At 40.0% G+C, this 20,722-nt stretch overlaps 1 protein-coding gene across 50 annotated transcripts in view; it reads left to right on the top strand.

Moving 5' to 3' along the window:
• Positions 1-20,722, top strand: part of si:ch211-266g18.10 (uncharacterized) — a 244,924-nt gene that overhangs the window by 115,673 nt on the left and 108,529 nt on the right. For 49 of the 50 annotated variants that reach the window (XM_082957684.1, XM_082957672.1, XM_082957646.1 and 46 more), the window contains 6 exons: positions 501-581; positions 705-752; positions 4,404-4,451; positions 4,540-4,587; positions 4,977-5,021; positions 7,041-7,088. In XM_082957684.1, coding sequence (XP_082813810.1) covers positions 501-581; positions 705-752; positions 4,404-4,451; positions 4,540-4,587; positions 4,977-5,021; positions 7,041-7,088 — 318 coding nt within the window. The remainder of the gene's footprint in view (positions 1-500; positions 582-704; positions 753-4,403; positions 4,452-4,539; positions 4,588-4,976; positions 5,022-7,040; positions 7,089-20,722) is intronic. The other variant, XM_082957662.1, reaches the window with a different exon arrangement.

Genomic DNA, 20,722 nt, shown 5'->3' on the forward strand with positions numbered 1-20,722 from the left:
GTATTCATTTAATTTAGATTTAGATTTATTAGCGTTAAGCCACAATCCTTAATTCATTTTTCAGTCAAACGACAGCCCTGCGACTTGCTAAAAAGATGAGGAATTTGGCTGGAGAAATGTATTCAAACATTTTGAAGCCATATATTGATAGTTTAAAATAATATTGTTTACAGCCAATTGAGTTAAACATTTTCTGCTTGAATTAATTGTTATGTATAATGAACTGAAATTACCATTGAACAGCAATACATATTGTAGATTGTAGATTGCTCAAACTTTCAAAGCTTATGTGACACCGTAAGCAGCTGGTTAGAGCAAGCATAGAGCATAGAAATTACTACTAATGAATTGGGCATCTTGCTGTATTCGTATGTTATTTTTAGGACTGATACTAGGTGGAATATACTTGCCCTGTAACACCAACACATGGTATAACGCATTTTGACAGCTATACATATGTTAAATAGCCTGTTAAATTAATGTTTTGTCACATTTTGCAGGCAAAAAGAAACCTGTCAAAGAGGTGAAGGAAGAAAAGACAGCTAAACTACCAGACAAAAAAGTAAAGGTAAAAAAAACAGGTAAAATATTATTCTGACTCATTCTTGACTTGGAAATTTTGAACATAGAAATCTGCATTGGATGAAGTCTGATACATGAATAATGTGTAACACTACTCTACTGTTCTTGTGTATTTCTAATAGAACTTGAGGTTCTAAAGGAGGATGCTAAGCTGGTGGCTGTTAAGAAAGGTAACACATTTGTTCATCTTTAACTTATATACACTGCTCCATATACATTGCTCTTAAACACTGCTCTTTCCATGACATAGACTAACCAGGTGAATTATATGATCCCTTATTGATGTCACTTGTTAAGCCCACTTCAATCAGTGTAGATGAAGGGGAGGAGTCAGGTTAAATAAGGATCTTTAAGCCTTGAGAAAATTAAGACATGGATTGTGTATGTGTGCAATTCAGAGTTTCACATTTGAAGGTAAGACCCAGGTGCAGACAGTGTCGGAGTAACAAATGTTTATGAAATCTAACATGGGCAGGCAAAGGTACAGGACGGCAGGCAGGCTCAGGGTCACAGCAGGCAGAAAGGTCAAAACTGGGAAAACTAGAAATAATCACAAAGACAGGTGAAACAGATCAGGGTGTGATACAGAGTATAAATGGGCAAGACAAAAGTGCCTTTGAAAGGGGCATGGTGGTAGGTGCCAGGCGCACCGGTTTGTGTCAAGAACTGCAACGTTGCTGGGTTTTTCATGCTCAGTATCCCGTTTATGTCAAGAATGGTCCACCACCCAAAGGACATCCAGCCAACTTCATACAACTATGGGAAGTCAGCAAGGGCCAACATCCTGTGGAATGCTTTCGACAACTTGTGGAGTTCATGCCCCAACGGATTGAGGCTGTTTTAAGGGCAACTCAATATTAGGAAAGTGTTCCTAATGTTTGGTATACTCAGTGTATATGTTCTGCATATGTATGCAACTGTATTCTTGACTGAAGTTTTAAAAAGTCAGAAACACAAAAGATGGTCTTTTCCACAGGTATATTTTTCATGTCACTAAACAATATTTGGTGTGCCGGAGTCTGGCGCAGCAGTAACGCGCCCAACTCTGGACCACACATTCCCCGATGAAAATGCCTCTGCTTGGCCAACTGTCTGTGCCCTTCTTACCTATTCCTCCTCCTCCATTGTCTATTCCCATCTCACATCCTACTATCCTATCAAAATGCATTGTTTGCTCTGTAACCTGTTAGTTCATATGCCTTGACAACGTGATATATAAACATTTATAAAAATTAAACAACGTGATATATAAACCTAATGCAGAATAAATTCAACCACACCTTTGTTTCATCACAAAACCAGAAGGCAACATCTGTCCAGTGGAGTCCACAAAACATGTTGTATGTAACAAACAGTTACATGACCTACAGCATGGTCAAGTAAGTTAATGTAAAACCACAAGTCCAAATCCCTATCTCCATCTATGGCTAATATAGGAAAGAGATGATTTTAGCTAGCTAGCTAGCCACAGGAGTAAAAAATGACAATGTGATGTGATTGGTGTGAAGCCAAATCCAAACTGGCTTCCTTTGACACATGTTTTGTGTGCCAGGATTCACAGCTGAGCTCATTCAATTTAGCTCAATGCTGATTGGCTATTATTTTACACTTTTTTTTTTATCAAGGGAGGCCAAATGCTTGTTGGCTTCCCGTGCATTCAATGCTACGGGCGACAATAGTGTCATACTCTTTTTGACCAGACCGCATCAGATAGATGGGCTACACATACTGAGACAGAGTGGGCGCTGTTTCGTTCGCTCTGATACTTTCTCCGGTGAGATACATTCAGCCTCTTGCAAATTGAAGGACATTTAAGAAACACAGAGAGACTAAATCAAAAATAAATTATTGATCTATTTTTTGGGGAAGCCTGGCATCCAGGTTGCTACAGAGAAGGTCAAACCAGCTCCTGTAAAGCAAGGTCAATTATTAGTTATTTGATGTCTACAATCAAAACAATTATGATATTATCACATATGGTCTAGTTGCATTAAAGGTGAAAGATATATCCAGCAATATGTTACAATAAGTAGCAGGGAGACCTCTGACACAATACGAGTATTTACATTTTAGCAGACAACATTCAGGAGCAATTAGGGTTAAGTGCCTTGCTGAAGGGCACATCGTCAGATTTTGCACCTAGTTGGATCAGGGATTCAAACCAGCAACCTTTTGGCAATAAGGGTTAAGGTTAGGGCGAGGTTTAGGTTTATTAACCTCTATGGGCTAGGTGGGACGCCTACGTAACAGCCACTGCCAGCCTGTGGCGCGATTTTCAAAACCTTAAAAATCCTATTACTTCAATTTCTCAAACATATGACTATTTTACAGCCATTTAAAGACAAGACTCTCGTTAATCTAACCACACTGTCCGATTTCAAAAAGGCTTTACAACGAAAGCAAAACATTAGATTATGTCAGCAGAGTACCAAGCCAGAAATAATCAGACACCCATTTTTCAAGCCAGCATATAATGTCACCAAAACCCAGAAGACAGCTAAATGCAGCACTCACCTTTGATGATCTTCATCAGATGACAACCCTAGGACATTATGTTATACAATACATGCATGTTTTGTTCAATCAAGTTCATATTTATATCAAAAAACAGCTTTTTACATTAGCATGTGACGTTCAGAACTAGCATACCCCCCGCAAACTTCCGGGGAATTCGCTAACATTTTACTAAATTACTCACGATAAACGTTCACAAAAAGCATAACAATTATTTTAAGAATTATAGATACAGACCTCCTCTATGCACTCGATATGTCCGATTTTAAAATAGCTTTTTGGTGAAAGCACATTTTGCAATATTCTAAGTACATAGCCCAGGCATCACGGGCTCGCTATTTAGACACCCGGCAAGTTTAGCACTCACCATAATCATATTTACTATTATAAAAGTTTGATTACCTTTTGTTGTCTTCGTCAGAATGCACACCCAGGACTGCTACTTCAATAACAAATGTTGGTTTGGTCCAAAATAATCCATCGTTATATCCGAATAGCGGCGTTTTGTTCGTGCGTTCCAGACACTATCCGAAATAGTAAAGAAGTGTCGCGCGCATGGCGCAATTCGTGACAATAAAATTCTAAATATTCCATTACCGTACTTCGAAGCATGTCAACCGCTGTTTAAAATCAATTTTTACGACATTTTTCTCGTAGAAAAGCGATAATATTCCGACAGGGAATCTCCTTTTCGGCAAACAGAGGAAAAAATCCCAAAGGCGGGGGCGGTCGGGGTCACGCGCATAAGCCCAGTGTCCCTTGATCGGCCACTTGAGAAAGGCGATAATGTGTTTCAGCCTGGGGCTGGAATGACGACATTCTGTTTTTTCCCGGGCTCTGAGCGCCTATGGACGACGTGGGAAGTGTCACGTTAGAGCAGAGATCCTTAGTAAATGATAGAGATGGAAAAGAAGTTCAAGAAATGGTCAGACAGGCCACTTCCTGTAAAGGAATCTCTCAGGTTTTGACCTGCCATTTGAGTTCTGTTATACTCACAGACACCATTCAAACAGTTTTAGAAAATTGAGGATGTTTTCTATCCATATGTAATAAGTATATGCATATTCTAGTTACTGGGTAGGAGTGGTAACCAGATTAAATCGGGTATGTTTTTTATCCAGCCGTGTCAATACTGCCCCCTAGCCCTAACAGGTTAACTACACTTTAACACTTTTGTCTACAGTAAGTAGGCCTATTTTTGTACCACAGAGTGAACTTGATTTATTTCTCAAACAATGATTTATTTTACTCAGATTGAATTGCAGTCTGAACTTTTGCAGTAAATTGTCTTGTTCTTATTTGATTAGAGCCCAATGAAGCTAAAGAGCAAGCCAAACCAGAACCTACAAAAAAAGGTACAGATATGATTGTTTTTGTTGCATCAAATGTATAATAGCACAGTTCCTGAGATTAATGTTGTGTCTCATCCAATGATTGTTTTAGAAGCTGAAGTTCCCAAAGAAAAAACCAAAGCAGCTACATCAAAGAAAGGTAAAAGTAGTCTTTGTTTACCACAGAACCCTTTTTCACACTGAGCTAAGCCAAGCTACAGTATACTGGGCTGGCCTAGATACACATCAACCATAGTTGCTGGAACTGTTCTGGAAAGGACAATGTGAAAAGAAAATATCTGAACGAGCACAGTACGTTTTGGCTTGGCCCTATAGTCTGAATCATGTAAGACTGTAATGTATGATACAATAGCGGCAGGTAGCCTAGCAGAGCATTGATCCAGGAACCAAAAGGTCGCTGGTTCGAGACACCGAGCTGTAAATGTGCCCTTGTGCAATGCACTTAACCCTAATCGCTCCTGTAAATTGCTCTGGATAAGAGGGTCTGGTAAATGACAAAAATGTATAATTTTTTTTATTCTGATTTAGATACTGGAGCAAAAGAACAGGCCAAACTACCTCCAGCAAAGAAAGGTGACAAATTAATTTTGAATTGTTATTTTTCCATTTATTCCAATAATAAGTAGGCATATGTCTCTGTTTTATGCTATTTATTAAAGGTTATATCAATATTTTATTGTAAAGACTTGTATTTAAACTTAGAAGCTGAATTTTCTAAAAGAAAGGGCCAAACCAATTCTTGAAAAAAAAGTTACCTTTACTTTAACAGAAGAGACAGAGACATAGATCTCTTTTCCAAATGTTCCCTGTATAATACAATATAAATACAATATATATATATATATATATATTATATATATATATATATATATATATATGTGTATATGTGTGTGTGTATTTATACACATACACAGTGCATTCGGAAAGTATTCAGACCCCTTATCTTTTTCCACATTTTGTTACATTACAGCCTTATTCATCAATCTACACACAATACCCCATAACGGCAAAGGAAAAGCACGTTTTTAGAATTTTTTTCTCATTTATATATATTTTTTTAGAAATATCACATTTATGTAAGTATTCAGACCCTTTACTTAGTACTTTGTTAAAGCGCCTTTGGCAGCGATTACAGACTCGAGTCTTCATGGGCATGACGCTACAAGCTTGGCACACCTGTATTTGGGGAGTTTCTCCCATTCTTCTCCGCAGATCCTCTCAAGCTCTGTCAGGTTGGATGCGGAGCGTTGCTGCACAGCTATTTTCACGTCTCTCTAGAGATGTTCAACAGGGTTCAATTCTGGGCTCTGGCTGGGCCAGTCAAGGACATACAGAGACTTGTCCTGAAGCCACTCCTGCCTTGTCTTGGCTGTGTGCTCAGGGTCGTTGTCTTGTTGGAAGTTGAACCTTCACCCCAGTCTGAGGTTCTAAGTGCTCTGGAAGAAGTTTTCATCAAGGATCTCTCTGTACTTTGCTCCGTTCATCTTTGCCTCAACCCTGACTAGTCTCCCAGTCCCTGACGCTGAAAACATCCCTACAGCATGATGCTGCCACCACCATGCTTCACCTTAGGGATAGTGACATGATTCCTCCAGATGTGACACTTGAATTCAGGCCAACGAGTTCAATATTGGTTTCAACAGACCAGAGAATCTTGTTTCTCATGGTCTGAGAGTATTTAGCTGCCTTTTGGCAAACTCCAAGTAGGCTGTCATGTTCCTTTTACTGAGGAACGGCTTACGTCTGGCCACTCTACCATAAAGGCCTGCTTGGTGGAGTGCTGCAGAGGTTCTCCCATCTCCACAGAAGAAATCCAGAGCTCCATTGGGTTCTTGGTCACCTCCCTGACCAAGGCCCTTCTCCCCCGATTGCTCAGTTTGCCTGGGTGGCCAGCTCTAGGAAGAGTCTTGGTGGTTACAAACGTCTTCCATTTAAGAATAATGGAAGCCTCTGTGTTCTTGGGGACCTTCAATGCTGCAGAACTGTTTTGGTATCCTTCCCCAGATCTGTGCCTCGACACAATCCTGTCTCAAACCTCAAAGGACAATTCCTTCAACCTCATGGCTTCGGTTTTGCTCTGACATGCACTGTCAACTGTGGGACCTTATATAGACAGGGGTGTACCTTTCCAAATCATGTCCAATCACTTGAATTTACCACAGGTGGACTCCAATCAAGGTGTACAGTAGAAACAGCTCAAGGATTATCAATGGATGCAGCTCAGCTCAATTTCAGCTCAATTTCGAGTCTCATACCAAAGGGTCTGCACACTGTAAATAAGGTATTTCTGTTTATTATTTAAAATAAAAAACCTGTTTTCACTTCATTATGGGGTATTATGTGTAGATTGCAGAGGATTTTTAAAAATGTAATCCATTTTAGAATAAGGCTGTAACGTAACAAAATGTGGAAAAAGTCAAATGGTCTGAATACTTTCCGAAGGCACTGTATATGCACACATTAAAATACTGATAAAGGAAACAATATATTTAGACTTTTTTCACAAAAATTACAGACAGTACATAATCATAGAGACAAATGTTGGTCTTGCTATATCCATAGAGAAACACATTTATGTTGTATTTTATTCAGATGCTGCAGTTATTAAAGAAAAGGTGAAATCAGCCCCTGGAAAAAAAGGTAAGAATCTTTTCAAATCTGCGATTAGTACGCAATTTGTAATTTTTTTAATAAGTAGTTCCTGCAAAGCAATATTAAAATGTTTTAATATGTGGCTCTTCCTAGTCTTTATTATTTTTATTTCTGAGGTTCTGTTTGCTTGAATGCGCAAATTCTCACAGTATTTCTCTGGAATTTGGATCACAAATTTTCTCATGTCAGTTAAATGTCAAAAAGATTATATTTGCATGTCTCTAAGAATATCACTAAGCGAAAAACAAACACATCAATAGCCACTAAAATGTTGAAACATGATTTTGTCATGACTTCAGTACAATTTGCTTGATTTTGCAAGCCCATGACTACAGTTTATCAACATTAGCTAGCTAACGTTAGCATGCTTGCAACGCTAGTCATCATATGCTGCTATATAATAATTCGCTTGCATTAGCTAGCTAGCATTAGCTACCTCACTAGCCAGCCTACCAAGCTCTAGTCCAATGGAAACCCGATGCTATCCTGTTGGTTACGTGGCTAGGTAGATGACCAGTGGTGAAAGTGAGGTCCTTACGAGATTCAAGGTTTTAACAAGTGCCATTGTGTAGAAATCGTAAAGAAAATACTGATTGATGAGCAAGCTAGCTAAGTTAGATGGTAAGATAGCTGTGACAGTTATCAGTTTGCATGCACAAATGCTTGACAACACATTCTATCGAAGTCAAGAAGGCATGCAGAACGGACTGCCTCTCTGAGACTGGATAGCCCCATCTAACTTGCGAGTAAAGGGGTACAAAATCAGTTGCATAGCTCAAACAATTACATTTTGTTCCAGGCAATGACAATACATGTTGCAAAGTAAATACCTGTGTCAAATACATTATATATACAGAAGTATGTGGACACCCCTTCAAATTAGTGGATTCGGCTATTTCAGCCACACCTGTTGCTGACATGTGTTTAAAATTGATCACACAGCCATGCAATCTCCATAGACAAACATGGCAGTAGAATGGCCTTACTGAAGAGCTGAGTGACTTTCAATGTTGCACCATACTAACAAGTCCGTTAGTCAGATTTCTGCCCTGCTAGAGCTGCCCTGGTCAACTGTAAGTGTTGTTGTGAAGTGGAAACATCTAGGAGCAACAATGGTTCAGCCGCAAAGTGGTAGGCCACAAAAGCTCACAGAACGGGACCGCCGAGTGCTGAAGAACATATTGCTTAAAAATCATGTGTCTTCGGTTGCAACACTCACTATCGAGTTCCAAACTACCTCTGGAACAGTGGTGGAAAAAGTACCCAATTGTCATACTTGAGTAAAAGTAAAGATACCTTAATAGGAAATGACAGAAGTAAAAGTGAAAGTCACCCAGTAAAATGCTACTTGAGTAAAAGTCTAAAAGTATTTGGTGTTAAATATACTTAAGTATCAAAAGTTAATGTAATTGCTAAAATATACTTAAGTATCAGAAGTAAAAGTATAAATCGTTTCAAAATTTATTATATTAAGCAAACCACCATTTTCTTGTTTTTTTGTTTATTGACGGATAGCCAGGGGCACACTCCAACACTCAGATATCATTTACAAACAAAGCATTTGTGTCTAGTGAGTCCGCCAGATCAGAGGCAATACGTATGACCAGGGATGTTCTCTTGATATGTGTGTGAATTGGACCATTTTTCTGTCCTACCAAGCACTCACAATGTAACGAGTACTTTTTAGTGTCAGGGAAAATGTATGGAGTAAAAAGTATATTGTTTTCTTTAGGAATGTAGTGAAGTAAAAATGAAAGTTGTCAAAAATATAAATAGCAAAGTAAAGTATAGGTACCCCAAACAACCACTTAAGTAGTTTACACCACTGCTCTGGAAGCAAGGTAAGCACAATAACTGTTCGCCGGGAGCTTCATGAAATGGCCGAGCAGCCACACACAAGCCTAAGATCACCATGCGCAATGCCAAGCGTCGGCTGGAGTGGTGTAAAGCTCGCCGTCATTAGACTCTGGAGCTTGTGGAAATGCGTTCTCTGGTGTGATGAATCACACTTCACCATCTGACAGTCCGACGGACGAATTTGGGTTTGGCGGATGCCTGCCCCAATGCATAGTGCCAACTGTAAAGTTTGGTGGAGGAGGAATAATGGTCTGGGCTGTTTTTCATGGTTTGGGCTAGGGCCCTCAGTTCCAGTGAAGAGAAATAGCATACATAAACTCTACAGCATACAATGACATCTGTGCTTCCAACTTTGTGGCAACAGTTTGGGGAAAGCCCTTTCCTGTTTGAGCATGACAATGCCCCCATGCACAAAGCGAGGTCCATACAGAAATGGTTTGTCAAGATTGGTGTGGAAGAACTTGACTGGCCTGCACAGAGCCCTGACCTCAACCCCATCGAACACCTTTGGGATGAATTGGAACGCCGACTGCAAGCCAGGCCTAATCGCCCAACATCAGTGCCCAACCTCACTAATGCTCTTGTGGCTGAATGGAAGCACGTCCCCGTAGCAATGTTCCAACATCTAGTGAAAAGCCTTCCCAGAAGAGTAGAGGCTGTTATAGCAAAGAGGACCAATTCCATATTAATGCCCATGATTTTGGAATGAGATGTTCGATGAGCAGGTGTCCACCTACTTTTGGTCATGCAATATCTCATTGCATTGCATGCTAGTGCATAAGATCTCTAGTTGTTTTTTTCACAGGAAAGGGGACTCAGCCAACATCAAGCTTGTCAAGGGGATACATATTTATGATAAATAGTGACCGAGGATGAAAACCAGGTGGCAACTAGATATCCTCATATCCATATTTAATGCACTTGATTTTTCATCAGTACTGTGTGAAATGATAAGCCCATTCAATTTTGGGGTATCAATAATAATCTTAATTTTTTCCGCTCAGCAGGTAGGAGCCTACGTACTTTAGGTAGTTTGTCTTCGTGAATGGTTTCATTTGAGCTTCGTTACATCCCATCTTGTAATGTAAGAAGGCTGGATTCTCCTGGATTGCTATTTCTCATTTAGTTAGCCCCAACTCACCACAGAAAGGCAAGGCAGTTGTCAAATCAGTTTATAGAGAAAATACATAGACGTATCCATACGTTTTCTTCAAATGTCCCAGATTAGTGACATTTTACACCAGTGCAGCAAGCTAGTGAACTCTATCATGTACTGTTGAAATCAATTTGATCTGTGGGTATATGCTGACATCTAGTGGTCGTACGGTTGGTTTCTCCCTAACCATCGTTTTTATCTCCCCCTCGCTATTCACTGTTTGTTGTGATCTAGTAGGTGCCTTTAAACTGTCTCTACTTTTTTCTTGTGCAAGAACCATGAGCAGTATGTCAGAGAAATTATGGACTAATGTGCAATGTATTGAGAAATATTTGGTCATATGGATTATTTATGTGATATCAAGATATATAGGTAATGGAGATGCTGACACATCTAGCTAGCTAATTTACAACATGCTCCCTCATAGCTACAGTACGTGAATTGATGTGTACTGACTGTTATTAACAAAAGCTAATAAAATATAATTTGCATTGCATGAGAGTAGTGCTGTTACGGGGACTGTATTACCGCCACACAGGCGGTCATGAGTCATGAATGCAGTCAAATTCCACGTGAACGTTTAGTCACGGTAATTAGGCTTCTCCCAGCTCTGACGCTGCTGATGGTCATTTCTAGCCTACCAAACTTGCTAACAGCCTGGTACTCAGCACTCTATTGTCCCTCCAATCACTCTGACATCAATGCAAATGTGATTGAAAATCTAATCAAATAATTTATGACAGCCCAAAAGTTCATGTTGCGCATCATTTCTAAAGGCTATGTAATTGCGTTACAGCCTCTATTAAAAAGAGCAGGATCCCATCAGCTTTCTATAGGCTAGGCCTATTATATTTATTTCTCAATTTTCCTAATATTAAGCACATTGATTCTCTTCACAATAGCCGTATAGCCTACCTGGCTGGCATGGAAATAAACTACGGGAAAAGCGTCCTCCATTCGCTATTTAAGTGCATAGATGACAAGTGCAAGATAGAACGGCCAAAGGGGGCGGTGTTGCAATCTACTGCAAAGATAGCCTGCAGAGTTCTGTATTACTATCCAAGTCTGTACCCAAACAATTCGAGCTTCTACTTCTAAAAATTCACCTGTCCAGAAACAAGTCTCTCACTGTTGCCGCTTGCTATCGACCTCCCTCTGCCCCCAGCTGTGCCCTCGATACCATATGTGAATTGATTGCCCCCATCTATCTTCTGAGCTCGTGCTACTAGGTGACCTAAGCTGGGACATGCCCCTTGGGGCTAGGTGGGACGCTAGCGTGCCACCCGTGGTGCACTCCATCAACAGCAGGTGCATTTCAAGAGCGGCAAATTTGAATCCAAATAAATGTCAAAATTCAAATTTTTCAAAAATACAACTATGTTACACCATTTGAAAGATAAACATCTCCTTAATCTAACCACGTTTTACGATTTCAAAAAGGTTTTACGGCGAAAGCATAAATTTAGAGTATGTTAGGACAGTACATTTACAAGAGTTGTGTGTAATGTTTTGTCAAGTCAAAGACAGGGTCACCAAAACCATAAAACCAGGTAAAATGATACACTAACCTTTTACAATCTCCATCAGATGACACTCCTAGGACATTATGTTAGACAATGCATGCATTTTTAGTTCTATCAAGTTGATATTTATATCCAAAAACAGCGTTTTACTATGGCATTGATGTTGAGGAAATCGTTTCCCTCCAATAACCGGCAGTCAAGTCAGCGTCACAAATTAAATAATTAAAATTAGAAAACATTGGTAAAATATTATATTGTCATTTAAAGAATTATAGATTTACATCTTTTGAACGCAATCAACTTGCCAGATTTAAAAATAACCTTACTGGGAAATCACACTTTGCAATAATCTGAGAACTGTGCCCAGAAAAATACGCGTTGCGATACAGACTAGACGTCATGTTGGGGAGATCTAAAATCGAAAATACTATGTAAATAATCCATTACCTTTGATTCTCTTCATCAGATGTCACTTCCAGGTATCACAGGTCCATAACGAATGTAGTTTTGTTCAAAAAAGCTCATCATTTATGTCCAAAAATCTCCGTCTCGTTAGCACATGATGTAAGCCAGCCGGACTTCTCGTCATGAACGAGGGGAAAAAATATATTTCCGTTCGTTCAAACATGTCAAACGTTGTATAGCATAAATCATTAGGGCCTTTTTTAACCAGAACATGAATAATATTCAAGGTGGACGAATGCATAGTCTTTTATAACGTATTGGAACGAGGGTACCCAACATGAAGTAGCGCGCCAGGTGTCTAATGGGACATCACCGTTCCATGGCTCTTGTTCGGTCAGATCTCCCTCCAGAAGACTCAAAACACTTTGTAAAGGCTGGTGACATCTAGTGGAAGCAATAGGAAGTGCCAAAATATTCCTAAACCCCTGTGTTTTTCAATGGGATAGGTTTAAAGTCAATACAACACATCAGGTATCCACTTCCTGTCAGAAAATGTCTCAGGGTTTTGCCTGCCAAATGAGTTCTGTTATACTCACAGACACCATTCAAACAGTTTTGGAAACTTTAGAGTGTTTTCTATCCATATATAATAAGTATATGCATATTCTAGTTACTGGGTAGGATTAGTAACCAGATTAAATCGGGTACATTTTTTTTATCCAGACGTGCAAATGCTGCCCCCTAGACCCAACAGGTTAACACCCCGGCCATCCTACAATCTAAGCTTGATGCCCTCAATCTCACACAAATTATCAATGAACCTACCAGGTACAACCCCAAATCCATAAACACGGGCACCCTCATAGATGTCATACTAAGTAAGTCGGCTCGAAATACACCTCTGCTGTTTTCAATCAAGACATCAGTGATCACTGCCTCATCCCCTGCATCCGTAATGGGTCTGCGACCAAACGACCACCCCTCATCACTGTCAAACACTCCCTAAAACACTTCTGCGAGCAGGCCTTTCTAAACGACCTGGACGACCTGGTATCCTGGAATGACATTGACCTCATCCCGTCAGTAGATGATGCCTGGCTATTCTTTAAAAGTGCCTTCCTCACCATCTTAAATAAGCATGCCCCACTAAAAAAAATGTAGAACTAGGAATAGATATAGTCCTTGGTATGCAATCTGGTTTCAGAGCTGGTCATGGGTGCACCTCAGCCACGCTCAAGGTCCTAAACGACATCATGACCGCCATCGATAAGAGACATTACAGTGCAGCCGTATTCATCGACCTGGCCAAGGCTTTCAACTCTGTCAATCACCACATTCTTATTGGCAGCCTCGACAGCCTTGGTTTCTCAAATGATTGCCTCGCCTGGTTTACCAACTACTTCTCTGATAGAGTTCAGTGTGTCAAATCTGAGGGCCTGTTGTCCAGACCTCTGGCAGTCTCTATGGGGGTGCCTCAGGGTTCAATTCTCGGGACAACTCTCTTCTCTATATACATCAATGATGTTGCTCTTGCTGCTGGTGATTCTCTGATCCACCTCTACGCAGACGACACCATTCTGTATACTTCTGGCCCCTCTTTGGACACAAAACTCTCTGGGACATCTGGGACGCTAGCGTCCGATCCGCGGAACACACTATCAACAGCCAGTGAAATAGCAGGGCGGCAAATACAAAAATCTCATCATTCAAATTTCTCAACCATACAAGTATTATACACCATTTTAAAGATAAGATTCTCCTTAATCCAACCACAGTGTCCGATTTCAAAAAGGCTTTACGGTGAAAGCATAACATTAGATTATGTTAGGACAGCGCCTAAACAAGAAAAACCACACAGCCATTTTCCAAGCAAGGAGAGGTGTCACAAAAACCAGAAATACAGCTAAAATCAATCACTAACCTTTGATGATCTTCATCAGATGACACTCCCAGGACTCAATGTTATACAATACATGTATGTTTTGCTTGATAAAGTTCATATTTATATCCATAAACACCATTTGACATTGGCGCGTGATGTTCAGAAAATGTTTTCCCTCCAAAACTTCGGGTGAATGAGCACATCAATTTACAAAAATATTCATCATAAACGTTGCTAAAATTTACAACAGTTATTGAAAGAATTATAGATACACTTCTCCTTAATGCAACCGCTGTGTCAGATTTTAAAATAGCTTTACGGCGAAAGCACATTTTTCAATATTCTGAGTACAGAGCTCAGCCATCAAAGCAAGCTATACAGTTACCCGCCAAGTTCTGGAGTCAACTAAACTCAGAATTAGTATTATAAATCTTCACTTACCTTTGCTGATCTTCGTCGGAATGCACTCCCAGGACTCCCACTTCCACAAGATATGTTTGTTTTGTTCGATAAACTCCATATTTATGTCCAAATACCTCCGTTTTGTTTGCGCGTTCAGATCACTATCCAAAGGCATAACGCGAGAGCGTAAAACCAGAGCCAAAAAGTCAAATAGTTCCATTACCGCTCATGGAATCATGTCAAATGATGTTCACAATCAATCCCTAGGGTCTTTTTAACATAAAACTTCGATAATATTCCAAATGGACAATAGCGTATTCATTACAGAGGAAAAAGAAGGAAGGGCGCGCCTGGGTGCTGGCGCAGTAAACAACTCATTGGTCCCAGGCTTGAGTCAGCTCCTATTCTCTGCCCAGCAGCAGTAGAAGCATAAAACAAGGTTCTAAAGACTGTTGACATCTAGTGGAAGCCTTAGGAAGTGCAAAATGACCCCACAGACACTGTAGTTTGAATATGGATTAGATAGAAAAACTACAAGTCACCCTCCTGGTTGGATTTTTTCTCAGGTTTTTGCCTGCCATATGAGTTCTGTTATACTCACAGACGTCATTCAAACAATTTTAGAATATTAAGAGTGTTTTCCATCCAAATCTACTAATAATATGCATATCCTACCTTCTGGGCCCGAGTAGCAGGCAGTTTAATTTGGGCATGTAATTCATCTGAATTTCTGTCACCAAGAAGTTAACCTGTTATGGCTAGGGGGCAGTATTTTCACGGCTGGATAAAAAATGTACCCGATTTAATCTGGTTACTACTCCTGCCCAGTAACTAGAATATGCATATAATTATTGGCTTTGGATAGAAAACACTCCAAAGTTTCTAAAACTGTTTGAATGGTGTCTGTGAGTATAACAGAACTCAAATGGCAGGTCAAAACCTGAGAGATTCCTTTACAGGAAGTGGCCTGTCTGACCATTTCTTGAACTTCTTTGCCATCTCTATCTTTTACAAAGTATCTCTGCTCTAACGTGACACTTCCTACGTCTTCCATAGGCGCTCAGAGCCCGGGAAAAACCTGAATGTCGTCATCCCAGCCCCAGGCTGAAACACAATATCGCCTTTCTCAAGTGGCCGATCAAGGGACTGTGGGCTTAGGCGCGTGCCCTGGCCGCCCCCGTCTTTGTGATTTTTCCTCTGTTTGCCGAAAAGGAGATTCCCGGTCGGAATATTATCGCTTTTTTACGAGATAAATTGCATAAAAATTGATTTTAAACAGCGGTTGACATGCTTCGAAGTACGGTAATGGAATATTTAGAATTTTTTGGTCACGAATTGCGGCATGCGCGCGACCCTGATTTACCATTTCGGATAGTGTCTGGGACGCACGAACAAAACGCTGCTATTCGGATATAACGATGGATTATTTTGGACCAAACCAACATTTGTTATTGAAGTAGCAGTCCTGGGAGTGCATTCTGACGAAGACAACAAAAGGTAATCAAACTTTTATAATAGTAAATCTGATTATGGTGAAGGCTAAACTTGCCGGGTGTCTAAATAGCTAGCCCGTGATGGGCTTGTCAGACAGGCCACTTCCTGAATGAAACCTTCTCAGATTTTGGCCTGCCATATGAGTTCTGTTATACTCACAGACACCATTCAAACAGTTTTAGAAACTTTACGGTGTTTTCTATCCATATGTAATAAGTATATGCATATTCTAGTTACTGGGTAGGAGTGGTAACCAGATTAAATCGGGTACGTTTTTTATCCAGCCGTGAAAATACTGCCCCCTAGCCATAACAGGTTAATCGCAGGAAAAACAAAATGCATGCTATTCAATTGATCACTGCCTGCACCTGCTCGCCCGTCCAGCATCACTACTCTGGACGGCTCTGACTTAGAATACGTGGACAACTACAAATACCTGGGTTAGACTGGTTAGACTGTAAACTCTCTTTCCAGACTCATCTCCAATCCAAAATTAAATCTAAAATCGGCTTCCTATATCGCAACAAAGCATTCTTCACTCATGCTGCCAAACACAGCCTCGTAAAACTGACCATCCTACCGATCCTCGACTTCGGTGATGTCATCTATAAAATAGCCTCCAACACTCTACTCAACAAACTGGATGCAGTCTATCACAGTGCCATCCGTTTTGTCACCAAAGCCCCATACACTACTCACCATTGAGTCCTGTACACTCTCATTGGTTGGCCCTCGCTTCATACTCATCGCCAAACCCACTGGCTACAGGTTATCTACAAGTCTCTGCTAGGTAAAGCCCCGCCTTATCTCAGCTCACTGGTCACCATAGCAGTACCCACTCGTAGAATGCGCTCCAGCAGGTATATCTCACTGGTCACCCCCAAAGCCAATTCCTCCTTTGGCCGCCTTTCCTTCCATTCCAATGACTGGAACGAACTGCACAAAATCTCTGAAGCTGGAGACTCATATCTCCCTCACTAGCTTTAAGCACCAGCTGTCAGAGCAGCTCACAGATCACTGCACCTGTACATAGCTCATCTGTAAACAGCCCATCTATCTACCTCATCCCCATACTGTATTTATTTATTTATCTTGCTCCTTTGCACCCCAGTATCTCTACTTGCACATTCATCGTCTGCACATCTACTATTCCAGTGTTTAATTGCTATATTGTAATTACTTCGCCACCATGGCCTATTTATTGCCTTAACTTACCTCATTTGCACTCACTGTATATAGACTTTTTGTTTTCTTTTGTTCTACTGTATTATTTACTGTATGTTTTGTTTATTCCATGTGTAACTCTGTGTTGTTCTATGTGTCGAATTGCTACGCTTTATCGCAGTTGCAAATGAGAACTTGTTCTCAACTAGCCTACCTGGTTAAATAAAGGTGAAATAAAAATAAAATAAACATGTATTAATTCCCCTGCCCCTGCTTCGAGACAGGTGCATGGTCCATTGTAAATCAAAACATATTTCACACATATATATATATTATTTAGTATATGTAAAGACAAGATTAGATCAAGATCAAGAATAGTCTGATGGGTGACAATATTAGCCTATCACTGGTGAATGATGCCCAACTTGTGTGCAGTAAGGCAAAAAACAGTGCATGCCTTTTTCAAATCACACACCTCATGTAGCCTAACCCATAGGCCCACATGTTTTGATAAGGTTTGTATCACAACTAAAGTGGCCCAATAACTTAAAATGTAAGAATATTAATCCACTTTACAACGGGTGTAGACCCTAACTGGCATACAGTGCAGCGCGTGAGTTACACATTTGGGGAAGATAATCTTATGTAGCAAAATTTCTAATTGTGATTTTTACATTGGATGAAAGTAGAAACTGAGAGCTTGAAAACAGTATATCATACACTACAGTTGAGGAACAATGGAAAGTTATTCTGCTTCGAAAGTTGATAAACTTGTAACCCCACTTTTGAGAAAGGTGCACCTACTGGAGAGCTCTTCTTTGTCTACACCCATTCAGCATTGTTCACACCTTCTTAAGCCTTAGCCCCACCCATCTCTTTGAGGATTCACATGTGAGGCCATGTGCTAAACAGAGTGAGTTTGGTAGTGTACTAAACAACCAAAGATTTCAAGAATAAAGGCTGGTTTATACTACGTCTAATGACATGTCTGTAGACAATTGTCGCAGTGATGTCATGAACATTCTATTGTCGTCCGACATCAAACTTGTCGTTGTCCGGTGGTCCAAAATAGCATAGCTGGTGTATTTTAACATGCCATTGTAGCAAACCAAGCAACTAAAAGTAACTTTCTAAACAATGTTTTGGTTAGTTTCTATCTTGTTAGCTAGCTAGCTAATGTTAAGTTAGCTGGCTAGCCAGTTCAAACAATGACTATATCATATATAGTGGCTGACAAAGTCTTAACTTTAACTCATTTGTATTCATTATTACAGGAAAATAAACTCACAACAAGATCATTATTTACACGTTAATGGCAAGCTAATTACAGAAAAAAGCTTATGGTTGTGAGTGTGACGAAATAAAAGCAGGGCATTCTAACAGAGAATCTTAGCACTTGGAGCATTGCCGGGAGATGATTTCGGATTGGTCTGCAATGTAGCACGCTTCTGTCTATAACATGAGCTGCTCAGTATGCTTAGATAACCCTTTCTAACACCTGTTTTTAACCTCTATGGGCTATGTGGGACACAAGCGTCCCACCCCTGGTACACCCTATCAACAACAGGTGAAATATCAAGAGCGCCAAATTTGAAAACAATTAAATGTCATAATTCAAATTTCTCAAACATACAACTATCTTACACCCTTTGAAAGATAAACATCTCCTTAATCTAACCACGTTGTCCGATTTCAAAAAGGCTTTACGGCGAAAGCATAAAGTTAGATTATGTTAGGAGAGTACATTGACAATAGCTGTGTGTAATGTTTTGACAATTCAAAGACAGGCGTCACCAAAAGCAGAAAACCAGCTAAAATTATGCACTAACCTTTGACAATCTCCATCAGATGACACTCCTAGGACATTATGTTAGACAATACATGCATTTTTTGTTCTATCAAGTTCATATTTATATCCAAAAACAGCGTTTTACTATGGCGTTGATGTTGAGGAAATCGTTTCCCTCCAATAACCGGCAGTCAATCAGGACAACAAATTAAATAATTACTATTCGAAAACATTGGTAAAATATTATATTGTCATTCAAAGAATTATAGATTTACATCTCTTGAACGCAACCGGATTGCCAGATTTAAAAATAACCTTACTGGGAAATCACACTTTGCAATAATCTGAGCACTGCGCCCAGAAAAATACGCTTTGCGATACAGACTAACCGCCATGTTGGAGAGATCTAAAATCTAAAATACTATGTAAATAATCCATTACCTTTGATTCTCTTCATCAGATGTCACTTCCAGGAATCCCAGGTCCATAACAAATGTAGTTTTGTTCGAAAAAGCTCATAATTTATGTCCAAAAAGCTCCGTGTTGTTAGCACATGATCTATGCCCGCCGGACTTGTCTTCATAAACGAGGGGGAAAAAAATATTTACGTTCGTTCAAACATGTCAAACGTTGTATAGCATAAATCATTAGTGCCTTTTTTAACCAGAACATGAATAATATTCAAGGCGGACGATTGCATTCTCTTTTAAAACGTATTGGAACGAGAGTACCCAAAATGAACTCGTGCGCCAGAGTCTAATCGGCCACCACCATTCCAAGGCTCTTGTTCGGTCAGATCTCACAGTATAAGACTCAAAACACTTTGTAAAGACTGGTGACATCTAGTGGAAGCCATAGGAAGTGATCAAAGATTAATAAGCCCCTGTGTGTTTCAATGGCATAGGCTTAAAGGTAATTCAACACATCAGGTATCCACTTCCTGTCAGAATTTGTCTCAGGGTTTTGACTGCCATATGAGTTCTGTTATACTTACAGACACCATTCAAACAGTTGTAGAAAATTCAGAGTGTTTTCTATCCAAACCTGAACAATAATTTGCATATTCTAGCTTCTGAGTTGGTGTAGGAGGCAGTTAAAAATGGGCACATAATTTTTTCAAAATTCTCAATACTGCCCCCTAGCCCCAACAGGTTTTAAGATATCACAAAAAACTGAAAAAGTGTTGCAAAGGGTTTACACTTTCTGGAGGACCGAGTTTTGAAATCAGTGGAAGGCCCGGTGGAATTGGAGTATGATAGCTAAGGAGATAGAGAAAATTCTGGCCTTTGATTACAAATATGCAGAGGGAGTCGAAAAGAGAACACACAGAAGGCTGTATAAAGCACCTGTCTCCGGATAACATCTTCAAACTAAGGGCAACCATGGCATCCGTGACAGAGAGGGAGAAGCATCCATCCATATATATGGGTAAGTTAGCCTAGCTAGCTACATTTTCAGATATTACACGTCTCTAATTTTGTCAGAAAATCATTTCATTTCAAGATAAAGTGTACCGTTAGGTAGCTAGCTAATTTTAGCTGGCTGGCTCGCTAGCTAATGTTACGTGTATGATCTGTGTAGCAATAGTATTCATATCGCAGAGCCATTTCCATTGCTAGTTATAGCCTAACGTTAGCTAGCTAACATTGAACGTGGTTGGTTCATGCAGGGTAGTAACGTTATGAGTTAGAATTATGGTTCATTGTTTAGCTAGCTAGCTACATGTCTAAACAAAAGACTCCACTATCCAGGTAACCATTTCAATAGAATGTTCATGATGTCACTGCGACAACTGTCCATAGACGTAGCTGGTAAATTCGCTCTGGCTATCTACTCCGATTTCAGAGCACTCTTGTCTGAGTGTGTCAGAGAGCAGAATAACTGATGAATTTACGAACGCTCAACACCCGTTGAATATCCCCTGTGTAAGTAAACGTCGGCAAAACAGCG

The sequence above is a fragment of the Salmo salar genome, chromosome 11 (genome assembly GCF_965601325.2).
Source record: "Salmo salar chromosome 11, fSalSal1, whole genome shotgun sequence".
Taxonomy (NCBI): domain Eukaryota; kingdom Metazoa; phylum Chordata; class Actinopteri; order Salmoniformes; family Salmonidae; genus Salmo; species Salmo salar.